This window comes from Pogonomyrmex barbatus, unplaced genomic scaffold (genome assembly GCF_055798465.1).
Source record: "Pogonomyrmex barbatus isolate J1 unplaced genomic scaffold, ASM5579846v1 scaffold7, whole genome shotgun sequence".
Lineage (NCBI taxonomy): Eukaryota > Metazoa > Arthropoda > Insecta > Hymenoptera > Formicidae > Pogonomyrmex > Pogonomyrmex barbatus.
Genome location: NW_028297171.1, coordinates 3,979,244 through 3,992,240, shown reverse-complemented (window position 1 = coordinate 3,992,240; position 12,997 = coordinate 3,979,244). Strand labels below are relative to the sequence as shown.

The following is a 12,997-nucleotide window of genomic DNA, read 5'->3' as shown; positions in this document are numbered from 1 at the left end:
GTACAAAATACGTTTATAATGCTCATGCGCGTAAGCGAAAAAAATTTAGTTGTAATTCGAGGCAGCGGTATATGGACATTCCTAAAGTATAGGTAAACCGGCTGTGTTCTATCCGCTCTCTATTCGCTGTTTCGAGATGTATTATATTATGTAAGAGGATGAATTAAGAAAAATCTTGTATAAGCATCTTCGTAGAAAAATACAGAAATTTTCTGTACTTACATATTTTTGCCATACGTTAATGTAATAACAATTGGGATAAAAACAAGTTTTAGAAATTTTTTAGAAAGACAAATCGCTCAATTTACAAATGTAAGTGTAACTTGCATTAAAATAAAATTTATCTAATTTTTGTTTATCCGTGATTATTGTTCATGAAAGTAAATAGAATGATGTAAAAAAAGAAAACATTAATTTTGTTCATAAACAAATATAGAAGTTCAGTAACAAATATATATTTTATGTCCTTTTTAATTTAAAAAATTTTTTTTACTTTTGTGGACGTTGTCTTTTTTTACATGCGATATTGCTACTTTCGCTTTTATCAGTATTATCTTCTATTACTTGTTTCATTACTTCAATGGCCTTCTGCGCATTCTGAGCTAGATCTACATTCAAATTATCATCAAGATATTTTCCCGAAAATCCTTTAGGGAATATTGGATTTGATAATAAAGATCGTAGTTCATTTCTCTTTGCCTTTAATTGACGCTTCAATACTGCTGCTTCTTCCGATTCCGTCGATGATTCACTAAAATAAAAAAAAAGGATATAAAATTTATGCTGCAAAAATAAGAAAATAAATTGATTCATTTTATTTACTCATCATCTTCCTTGTCTAAAACCATATCCATATCCTCCATTGCTTTTCGTAGCCATTTTTTTTGAGTATTTTGTCGACGATAATTCAATTCCAGTTTATCAATGTCGCGAGCGACATCCACTCTCTCTTTTATAGCAGTTAATAGCCTGTCTACTACCGGAAATACGGGCAAATCTTGCGCTACAAAGATAGATTTATGTTATATTTCTCATGATCAACCAGGAAAAGTCAGTATCTCTTAATGTTAACGTACTGCGTCCAAGAGTTTTGCATAATTTGATATAATTCTGTTTTTCAGAAGGTTCCATCATTAGAACCGTGATTCCTTCCTTTTGAGCTCTCGCCGTTCTACCACTCCTATGTACATAATTCTAGAAAATAATTACCAAATTAATTTCGTAATGAATATATTAATTGCATGCATTAATGTCTTAGATATTTACCTCAGATGTCCTGGGAACCTGATAATGTATGACATGTTCTATATTAGGTATATCTAAGCCTCGCGCAGCTACATCCGTGGCTATCAACAATCCATTCTCATCAGCTTGAAATCTATAATTTTTATTAACATAAACGTTGAGAAATATTTAATGCTTAAAGTGATTTCTTGGGAGTACTCATTTTTCATTAATTTAAGACGCACTACGGAAGTAAATCCAGAGACATTAAAACGTTATGCAAAATAAAATAATTATATTTTTCACCTTTCAAGATTTTTTAAGCGTTGTCGTTGTTGCATATTAGCATGCAAAGGTAAAGGCTTACACTCAAGTATACTGAAAAGAGTAGCCAATCTTTTTACACAGCCGATGCTGTTACAAAATACTAATGTTCTTCCATTATGTCTTTTCAAAAAATAATAAAGATAATAATCTTTATGTTCAATCGTACATGTTATTCGACATTCTGTTAAGTTACTAGCAGTACCTGATAATATATATTTAATTAAATAATAGCAATACACAGAATTTATTTCTATTAAATGCATATATACCTGACTCTTTTGTAAGATCAACGACTTTAGGATTCTTTATTCTTAATAAACGTATAATTTGATGTAATTTCTGGTCAGAAGTGAGTTTGGATATCCTACTTCTAGCATATCGCTTTTTCTTTCTTTCAAGATAATCCGGGAGATCATGTACCATAGTCAAAGTAGCCGAAAAGACGAAAGTCTGCCGTTTCTCTAGCTTTGCTGGATCTGTATTTATCTTCTTCAATAGATCGTGCAATTCTTGAAAGTGACCCTTTTCCATCATTCTATCTGTCTCGTCAATAGCTAAGTATCTAAATTATATAATGCATTATATAATTTTTTATAACAAATACTTTGAAATACATAATAGAATTACTTTTTGTTAGATTTTTAAATTACCTGATAGAATCTATTTGTTTTAAATGAGAATTTCCTTCTTGAATTAATTCCCATAGTCTCCCAGGTGTAGCAATGACTATTTCAGGACCTTTGTTTAATATTCTTTCTTGCTTCACTGCTGCCATGCCTCCAAGAACAACAGCTATCTACATATAATAATATTACGACATAATTAAAATTATATATTATTATACATTATTATATATTATCTATTTTAAGAAAAATAATTTTACCTTAATATCTGTATATTTCGCTAGCTGAGTAAGATGATTCTTTATTTGAATTGCCAATTCACGAGTTGGTGTCAAAATTAATGCATACAAAGGCTTGATTGGAGTATTATGACTACTATCAAGTTTGACATTATTCACAACATTCACGCAATTTTCGGATTCCAATAAGTTTTCATTTTCTGAATCAGATTCTAAAAAATTATTATCCATAGTATATTTAAATTTAAAATTCATTAGTTATAGTTTTAATATGAAACAATATAAAAAAATTTTTAAATAGTCACCTTCTACTTCTGGAAAATTCTGTTCTTTAGTTTCCTTCTTTAAATCCAGGATACCTTTTATAATTGGGATACCAAATGCCAGTGTCTTGCCACTACCAGTTTCAGCAGCACCTAGTATATCTCTTCGACCTAATATGGCAGCTGGCAATGTTCGAGTCTGTATCATAGTAGGCGAATAAAAATCCAGATCAACAAGAGCTTCCATCACAGCCATTGGAACACCCATGGAGCTCCATGCTTCAATATTAAACTTGTTCAAATTGTTAGTACTATCTGTATCACTATCTGTACTATCTGTACTATCTATATCACTATCTGTACTATCTGTACTATCTGTATCACTATCTGTACTATCTGTACTATTAGTACTATCTGTAACACTATCGTTGTTGGAATCAATCTGTTGATCATAAATTTTAAAATTTTCAACTTTAGTCGATTTTATTGTTTTCTTATCCTTTATCGTTTTCTTATCTTTTATTGTTTTTTTATCCTTTTTCTTCGTGCTTTTTGCTTCATCTTTTTTAATCTTCGATTTTTTCGCAGAAGGCTCTACATCAGTCTTTTCTTGTTCTTTCGAATTTTTGCGTTTTTGCGACACCGTCTATAATTCAGAAATTACAAATTTAATAAAAATTTAAAGATGATAAAAAATAAATTACCTACTTTCTTTATTTCAGTAGATTTCACTTGTATGGTTACGAGTTTTCCTTTTTTGCTGCTCCGCTCTAAGCTATAATCCGTTAATTCCTCTATTCCAACCAATCCTTCTATATCGTTGGTTACTAAAGTTCCTTCCAATGTTACAGGCTTCCATCCATCATTGTCTCGTTTAGTTCTCGTCATGATTATGAAATATTTGATCTAATTTTTCTCTATAATTGTTGATAAAACTATCACCGTTTCTTAAATTATTTACATGTGATCCAAGGAATCCAACGTGGCAAATAACCTCACTCACTGTCCTGACTGTTTTTGTGAGCCTGCCCTCTGCACATTATCGCCAGTATCTTCATTTTTGAATTTGGAATTTGGATGTACTGCGTACATCTATTTTCGACATTACCGATAAAATCGCATTCTAGTGCGTGTCTGTGCTGCATCCATAATTCATGGATTAAAAATATGCTTATATAATTTCTTATTTATAACCATGATAACGATGAGATGCTATTAAAGACTGTCAACCCTGCAAATTGACCATCAAAAGGGTCTAGGAAGGAGGGGGGGAGACGGACGTCGGAGGATAATTAAAGAATATCAATATTATTGACTAATATTATTGATATAAATTTATGATATTTAATATAAATATGTGAATAATAACTTATTAAATTTATGATTATTTATGATTTAAATGCTTTATAGGTATACATATTTATACTGCTATAATATTATATCTATTGCACAGATGCACAAATGGTAAAAATGTAGTTTTAAATAAAATTTGATATATACAAGTCGTAAATACATATATATATATATATATTTGTGTAAAAAGTATCGGCATAATAATAAAACAATAAATTAATATTATTACATTACGAGCTAATTATTCAAAATTTTAACAATCATGTGTGACTATGCGAACTCCCATAAGTGAGTCTTTGATATCTCGTTGATGCTCTGATGATCATTCAATTAAAAACGAATCATACAATATGTCGTCGGTGACTCCTGCAATTGAGCAATAAATATAATCAATCAAATAATAACAAAAAAAAAAAAAGAAAGAAAGAAAACGCATGCGTCCAAATATCATGAGAAATTTTTTACAAGCTGTGCCATGAATCTTCCAACGTTTCAGGTAGTAAGATGGCGTTCCGCACGACACAGGCATATCGATTGTGTGTGTAGGGCGGCCGGCATGTGTGAAGAAGACTGTCGGACGCAACACGATTTTCGTAACGGCTCCTCGCGAGATTCGAGACTGTTCGGGTAGACCGAACGATGAGCACGATCGGGAGATGATGCCCGGCACGTCTCGCCAGCTGGAAACGCCTAACGATAGTAAGAAACCGGCTTGTTATATGCGTTCTCCGTCGCATCTCAGTGCGGTTTCCGCCTTGGCGGGGAAGGGGAAGCTGTCACACTAAATTTGACAACGGACGATTCGGCTTTGCTCCGAATACGTCTGAGATTCACATACTTTCGCTGTTGTTAATTATGATGTCCGATTGCCGACCCGGATTGCCGAATGTACATTTGAATCTGTGCATCACTGTCGTTGCAAACCAATTTCCGTATCTGGCGTATCTCTAATATTATGTCGTTCCGATATCGCGACTCGATATCCAGCCCCTACATTTGTCCGGTTAAATTGTCAGGATATCGTTGTACCGTCGTGTTTAAGTTTTATTATTGTTTGGAAAAATATAAAGTATTTTATAATTAATTAGTGTGTGTGTAATATACACACACACACACACACACATTAATTTTTTTTCTGAGAATATAAGAATATTCAATTACAAATAATTCAATGTTAACTTATTATTGATATACAAATTAATCAACTTTTAATTTTCAAAAATACAATGTATTGTTGCTCAGATCCTGAGTGGGATACTTTAATGGAGGTCCATCATGAGCCGATTGAAAAGAACTATCAGCTGCTTGAAGAGATTGGCAAGTAAGCATTATTATTTGTAATTCATCAGTAATTGTAATTCATCGTTCTTTTAACATTTAATAATTTTTGCAATGTGAAATATAGGGGTCAATTTGCTATTGTACGAAAATGCCAGGAAATAAAAACTGGAGCATTGTATGCTGCAAAAATCATGAGGAAGAGGCGGGTTGCTAGAGGAGTGGCTGCTGCTGACATTGGTAATATTTTTATATAATTATAATATATTGCTGATATTTTCTTCAAAATACTATATATACTAAATGTAAAAGAATTTTATTTTTTTACAGCACGAGAAGCTGGTCTTCTGGCTCGGTTAAGGCATCCTAATATTGTTTCCTTATACAAAGTAATTGACACCGGAACAACAGTGGTATTGCTTCTGGAATTGATTACAGGAGGCGAGCTATTTCATTGGACTCCATCCGGTGAAACAGAAGCTGCTCATGTGGTATGTAAATACTTTATGTTTAATTAAAAAGTTTAGGAGTAATTTTTCTTTATATTATTTTCAAGGTGCGTCAAGTTTTAATGGCACTTAGTCATTTACATTCCCATCAAGTTGCTCATTTGGATATTAAGCCTGAGAATATTCTATTGTCGACACCACCACCGATGCCTAGCATTAAGCTAATAGGTAATGTCTATGATACTTTGTATTACAAAATCATCAATACGGCTAAAACAAAAATATTATTTTGTAGATTTAGGTCTATCGCATCGGTTAGTACCTGGTTCAGAACATAGAGCATTATTTGGCACACCTGAATTTGTGGCACCAGAAATTGTAAATTATGAACCACTCAGCTTAGGAACTGATCTTTGGGCTGTTGGTGTATTGACATATATTCTTCTGAGTGGAGCTTCACCATTTTTAGGCGAGGATAAGCAAGAGACATATGCAAATGTTGCTGCTTGTCAATATCAATTTGACAATGAATATTTCAATAATGTGTCCGAAATTGCCAAAGACTTTATAAGATCCTTATTAATCAAGGATCCAAAGTAAGTTGCAGGAGAATCATAAATTTGTCAAAGCCTATCTTATTAAATCGTAAAATAAAAATATTTTCATTTTAGGGAGAGAGGAAATGCTGAATCGTGCCTTAAACATCCTTGGATTCTCACGGTGTGTTCTTTTAAAACGACTCGTATTGTCTAACATTACGATTTATTGTACATTTTATTTTAAATGCATTATATATTATATTTTTATTTTACATATTTTTTTTATCAATTTCTGTTTAATAATCTATTGTACAGTACATCATATATACGAACAATTTTTTTTTACATATAATACATTATAATACATTACATTATTAAGTCAAGCCTACACAAATTTTTTTTTATTATATAGAATTATTAAAAAATACAAGATTTCTTTAATATGCATGTTATATATGTACAAGAGAAAATGAAAAATTATTTTATAATTTTAAAGAGATTATCATTAATTGTATCATATATCGACGAAAAATTTTTTTCTCTCAGGAATCTGAAGCTCCTCAGGGTCTCGGTGGAGCAATGATCAGTGCTGTGAAGCGAGGCTGTGTTGAGGCTGTCTCTCAGTTACTGTTACAAGGAGCTCCATTAAATGTGAAAGACTCTGTAAGATATTTTTTATTTATTTTATCTATATTACGTAACAAAGATATAATCCGCAGATAAAATATTAATATGTTTCTATTCAGAAAGAAGACACTCTTTTGCATATTGCTTGTGAAATTGGCGATGAGGGAATGACGACTCTTTTGATAGAAAGCGGAATCGACTTGGATACACCGAATAAACAAGGTCTTACGGCATTACACGTGGCTGCTCGATACGGACATATTAATCTGGTCAGACATTTGTGCCTTGCTGGTTGCGACGTCGATAAAACAAATCGGGGGATCCGAGCGGACGTCACGGCAATTAAATATGGACATCCAGATATCGCAAGTTTATTGGATAAGTTGAGAAATGTACATTTTTTTAAATATTTTATAATATATAATGCTTTTTGTGTTTGCAAGAATTATACGGAAGTAGAATTTTGTTATAATTTATTTTCAGTTGAATCAGCGCGAAAATTACATTCGTCAGCTACAACCGACACACCGACCGATAGATCGACTGCACATAAGATTGCTCGGGCATTGTGCATCTGGGAAATCATCCTTAATTAATTCTTTGAAATCTGGAATATTTAGTTTCGGCTTCTTTCGAAGATCGAGAAGCCAGAATTGTAGCGCGAAGGTAAAATTTTATATATATGTGATAAAGATATAAAATATGAGTAATAAGTATATTAAAAAGAATATTAAAAATTATTGATATAGAGAGAACCAAGCATTGAACTCGATGTGACGAGTAAGCATGGTTCTCTTAGTTTTGAGTACAGCGACAATGAGTATGAAGGTACTCAGGGAGTAGAATGGAGTCGCGGTAATGTAGGTAAGCAAATTATATTTAAGTATCTAGTCTAACTCAAATATATGGAATTGTAGTAATGTAATATGTATTGAATATTTCTGGTTTAATTGATTTCTGAATGATTTGAATATTAATATACTTTTAACTATTTAATATAATAAATTCAAGTATTATATAAAACTTATAAAAATGTCGTACGGATATATTTGATCAACCAGGTGGCGAGTGTGTCTTTTGGGAGTTGTGTGGACGCGAGGAATTTTTGGCGTCTTATCACTACGTACTTACATTCCAGCAACCAGCAGTGCATCTTATTACAGTCAGTTTAAGAGAACCATTGACCGTTCAACTTCAACAGATAAAATTCTGGCTGCAGTTTATATTGGACCGTATTAATCCAAGTAATGTTGGTAAGATATCGCTGCGTGTTAAAGTATTTTTGTATTATAATTAATTCATTTTTTATTAAAGATAAAGTTTATAAATCTGATTTTGCTTTTTTTTATTAAAGGATTTAGCGGAAAGTGCAACGATGTAAAAGTAATTTTAGTCGGCACTTATGCGCCGGAACCTTTAGCCCCAAATTCTACCGGCGGCAATCTACTTGCACCGCTTTTGCCATTTTTGAAAGACTTTACGTCGATTTTGGGGGAAGAACCTCAAATGGTAGCATTGGACGCAACCAATCCTTCTAGTCCTGGCCTGAAACTCCTCAGATCTTATTTAAATAATGCAAGAATGGAATTTCTCGAGGTTAAACGATTATATTCTCTCTATAAAGTTATAAATACTTATCATATTTCATATGTAACATTAGAAGAGATATATTATTTTCTCATCATTTGTTTAAGTATCAATTCAAATTAACTAACAATCTTTCTTGAATTTGACAAGTCTTTTTTTCTCTGATGAGAATTTGCAATCTCTTCTGATTTTTCATTTTCACCATCGGATATTATACATATTTCTTTAATTCACTCTAAAATATATATCAGTAAATGCATGATATCAGTATGCTTGATACTAATGCGAGCAGAACCGTTCGATTCTGCAGCCTGTTAATACAAGCAATTGTGACTAACGCTACCTTATGTAAATAAGAATCATGTTTTTGCAGAAATTGTATTAATTTGTACAGCATGTAATAAATGTGCGCATTAATCCCTTTCGTGAAACGGTTCTGTCTCTCAATAATGGACTACCTCATTACGCTGTTGTCTGTAATTCATTCATCAATTTCGAAATTTGCAATGTCAATATATTATCAAATCAGGCATTGACTCTCAACAAGAGACAATGTAACGATTTTTATAATCACTTTTTATAATCACTTCGATTTTCCTCTGGACATCCATGATGCATGGTTGATTTGATATATGTACAAATAATTGAAAGCATTGAAAGTACCTTCTGTGTCTCGTGACTTTCGACGACATTCGATTATTTGCAATGTTTGATTGAGCGCACCATTTCTAATAAAAATCCGATATCATGTCATATATATAAATATATATCACACTGAATCGAATTTATTAAGAACATATGTTTTAGTTGCTGGTTATTTGGCCATTAATGTTTATTAACATCAGCCTTAATGCATGCAATGCATGATGTAGGATGGACCGGAAGTTGCAGAAAGTATTCTCCGACGTGACGCGCCGCGTGCTGCGGCTACGTACGTGCCCCTGGCGAATCTTGATAAACAGGTCGAAATACTTCTCTCAATTCCTATAAATAATTCTGAATGATGTGTATAAACTGAAACTGTATTTTGGTTTAATAGTTGCACTAATGCTTTCTCCCATATATACATACATGCACTATATTATCTATCTTTAAAAAAAAAAAAAAAAAAAAAAAAAAATAAATAAAAGAGATTCTCTCTCTTGTATATATTTTCTGCATCAATGTGATATTCGGTTAAAGTAGACTTCTGTTACTACGGATATTAATTGCGTATTATAGAGCGCCTTAGTATGGACTGGTCTCGCTGAAGCATGGAGGTCGTACATGCAATCATTAGAAGTGCCTCCGTTAATGCTCACTCAGGAAGAATTTCTGAACGAGGTTCGAAAGATTAATCCTTTAGTTTGTTTGGATCATTGTAGACATCTCGGATTACAGTTACAGGTTTGTAATTATATTAATTTCGATTTAATCTATAAGACATTATTCTTTATTTTCTTTAATATACATTAAATTACAGAACTTGGGAGAATGCATTCTTCTGCCTGGAAACCTGATAGTACTTAGTCCTGAATGGTTTTGGCAAGATGTGTTAAATTGGCAATTAAGTCCCGATCAAAGAGGACGATTGGGCGGTCGAACCACCGGTGTTTACACTTTAGAAGATTTTCAAGCACGATGCCCGTGCCCTGCCGGTCAAGCTCTGCAAGCTTTGCAAGCAGTCAATTTATGCGTTCCGGTATGTGTTACGGAATCTGATTAATATCGATTGATCATTACTTGATTATTCTATTTTAGTGTGAAGTGGATGACGATGAAGTGGAATACGAGATACCGTGCTTAAACCTTGTAGAACGTCTTCCGGGTTTATGGGAACCATGGAAACCATGTTCTAATGCTTTACCTCATGCTGGTTTACGCCTTTGTCCAGAAGAAGCGCCTTTATATCATTTGACTGCGATATTTACGCATTTACAGGTAATTAATGTTTATGATAAAAGAAACATGAGAATAAAAAAACTAAAATATTAAAATTGATATAGGCGCAATTGAGAAAAATTACTCAAACATGGGATCCGTCGAATTCAGATTTGTATCAATGGTGGCGAGGATCAAAGCTGTGCTTAGGACCTTGCGAGAGTATAATCACTTTCGAGGAAGAGGAACATAGCTGCGTGGAAATTCAGGTTCGCGGTCCACGTGGTTCTAGTGCGCAATGTTTCGCTCTTCTTAGCGTGATCCTGGACGCGATGGATACGACCATTGAATTAGTTGCGCCTGGGATGTTACTTGAGAGGCATTGGCTAAGTCCTAGTCAGCTTCGAGAATATGACGAGGTAAATAAAACATTCAGATTCGTATACTTTTTTTCAATCCCATTGCTCGTGTCTGAGCGTGATGATTTCTCTCATATACCTGTGGTGTGCATGATGATTATACACAGGTATATGGGACCTACAGTTTAACGCCGATTCCGAACGGCAAATTTTTGATAGAGAGACGGCAAAGGCAAAGTTATTTTCGGTGGTTTGCCATTGCCTTTCAAGAGGAGACGAGCGTAAATATTTTGACTCTGTCGGGAATCGAACCCGGGACCTCTAGCCTAGTAGACCAGTGCTGTCTACTATGCCACGCTCGCTCAGATTCGTATATTATAAAATAAAAAGCTTGAGATTTGTATAGATTTTAACAAATATAATCACAGGTAATTCACTCTTGGGCGCCGGCTACTGTTATATCGGCTTTAATCGACAAAGGCCTCGAAGAGGCTATCCTTAAAAATCCTTTAAATGACCGGCAAGAAACCGTATGGGAGATAGTGAGTTGCGGGTTGCCGTTGATGGAGAATTGCGTTCCCGGACCCAAGCAACCTGTAAAACACATAAAACCCGCGGTGCAGCGGCGATTGGCGCAGATGCTGGATCCGCCTGATCATCATGGAAGAGATTGGTGCTTACTTGCTGTAAGACTCGGTTTAGGAGATCGCGTCGCCCAGCTGGACAGTACAGTAGACAGTCCAACTTTGAGGTAAAAGATATTTTTGATTACATGTTGATTGCATTATAATAACACAATTGAGCACATTGAAACTTTAATCTACAGGCTACTGAATTGTGCGGGTGCAGAATGTACCGTCGGTTCGTTGGTGCAACAATTGCGAGCTCTTGATCGCGAAGATGCCGTGCATTTGTTGCTCACATATACTCCAACTTACGTACTAATGATGTCCGTCGACTCCGAGACAGGGTCTAATCTTTCCAGATGACGATGCTGCTCTCAATGGCGCATTAGCACCTTCTAGGTGTTCTTTTTGCTGAAACGCCGCGCATTTGATAGATAGCATCGTCTTTCTATTTCCGCCCAGTGTAAATCATACGTTAATTTATTAAGTATGTGTACATCCTGATATGTAATTTAACTTCAGCGATCGATCGCATTGCACTTCGAGTTGAATGATATAAGAGGGATCTGTGACATTTGTTATAGACTGTTTATTATTTTATATTCTTTCTTTTTCTTTAATGTTTTTATTTTGTACTTACTAGCCGATAAAATATTTCTTTATTTACATTGTACCGTATTAATTAACAGTATAATTATTCTAAACGGAAATTGATTTCTTTTTACGCTTTTTAATTTGTGTTATGAAATTACTTAATGTATTAACTTAATGTATTAATGTATTTAATGTAGTTATTTTTATTTCTTGATAAAGTTGCGCTGTGATTAATATCGTATTATTGAGCGTTGTGTTGTGCAATTTGCATTTTTCTCGTTATCTGAAATTGTTATGCCAGGGAAATGATGCATTTACATATTACATTGTGCGATACGATCATGTTTGATATCGATATTGTTTCGAGCGCTTTTCTTGATATATACACATATATATATATATATATATATATATATATATATACACATGTATTACATCTTGCCAAAACTCTATGTCAATATGCACCGCTTTTTTTCAATATTTCGGAATATTTACTAAGCATATATATGCGTAAAAAGAGTGACATTTGCACAGTCTGTTATTACTTTCGGATATATCGTCTGTGCATACTCGATGATTGAGTGCATATTTCTACTGAACTATATCCGATCCTGTCTTTATTGCGCGCCATATGCAAAAATCGTAAAAGTATATACGATATTCGATAAATTAAAAGTATAACAGTCAAATCAATTCTTCTGTAACACGACTGCATTACACTTTTTATTGTAAGCAACGTTTACAATTATGAAAGTCTGCTTATCTATATACTTACGAATCGATCAGAAAATTGATCTCACAAAATATGTGTAATAATTAAGACGCATATACGATTAACAGTAAAAGCATTTGTATCGAAACATCCGTAGGATTTTATTCGCGTAGCTCTCTTATCATACACAGCATCTCATACTAGCTTTAATAAAACAGTTACACATACACATACGTTAATCTGAGACTGTTGTAAAAATAAACCAATGAAATTATTAAATATATCTTTCACTAGATTTAATTGTCTTATTTATTGTTTTTTATACCATTTTTATTTA

General features: G+C 33.4%; 2 protein-coding genes and 1 long non-coding RNA gene across 4 annotated transcripts in view; 2 read left to right on the top strand and 1 right to left on the bottom strand.

The window, feature by feature from the left end:
* Positions 1-12,997, top strand: part of LOC148934930 (uncharacterized) — a 93,970-nt gene that overhangs the window by 29,789 nt on the left and 51,184 nt on the right. The gene's annotated exons all lie outside the window — the stretch shown is intronic.
* On the bottom strand, positions 189-3,700 carry LOC105428032 (ATP-dependent RNA helicase DDX24). Its single transcript, XM_089083414.1, has 10 exons — positions 3,385-3,700; positions 2,719-3,322; positions 2,435-2,625; positions 2,202-2,347; positions 1,821-2,113; positions 1,531-1,753; positions 1,267-1,378; positions 1,077-1,194; positions 823-1,003; positions 189-751 (listed from the first exon to the last, which is right to left on the bottom strand). Exons 1-10 carry the CDS (start codon positions 3,562-3,564, stop codon positions 490-492), a joined length of 2,310 nt encoding a protein of 769 aa, XP_088939540.1. The 5' UTR covers positions 3,565-3,700; the 3' UTR covers positions 189-489.
* Positions 4,500-12,955, top strand: LOC105428033 (death-associated protein kinase 1). 2 transcript variants are annotated; one of them, XM_011640078.2, is made up of 20 exons: positions 4,500-4,728; positions 5,272-5,350; positions 5,435-5,547; positions 5,638-5,798; positions 5,864-5,984; positions 6,052-6,352; positions 6,428-6,476; positions 6,842-6,958; positions 7,042-7,314; positions 7,406-7,588; positions 7,672-7,786; positions 7,984-8,175; positions 8,277-8,518; positions 9,382-9,471; positions 9,731-9,895; positions 9,972-10,190; positions 10,250-10,429; positions 10,495-10,788; positions 11,157-11,479; positions 11,555-12,955. In XM_011640078.2, the coding sequence occupies exons 1-20, from the start codon at positions 4,686-4,688 to the stop codon at positions 11,715-11,717; spliced, it is 3,423 nt and encodes a 1,140-aa protein (XP_011638380.2). In that variant the 5' UTR covers positions 4,500-4,685; the 3' UTR covers positions 11,718-12,955. The 2 variants fall into 2 exon arrangements, with proteins under 2 accessions (XP_011638380.2, XP_011638381.2); XM_011640079.2 differs by lacking the exon at positions 9,382-9,471 and having other exon boundaries at positions 4,503-4,728.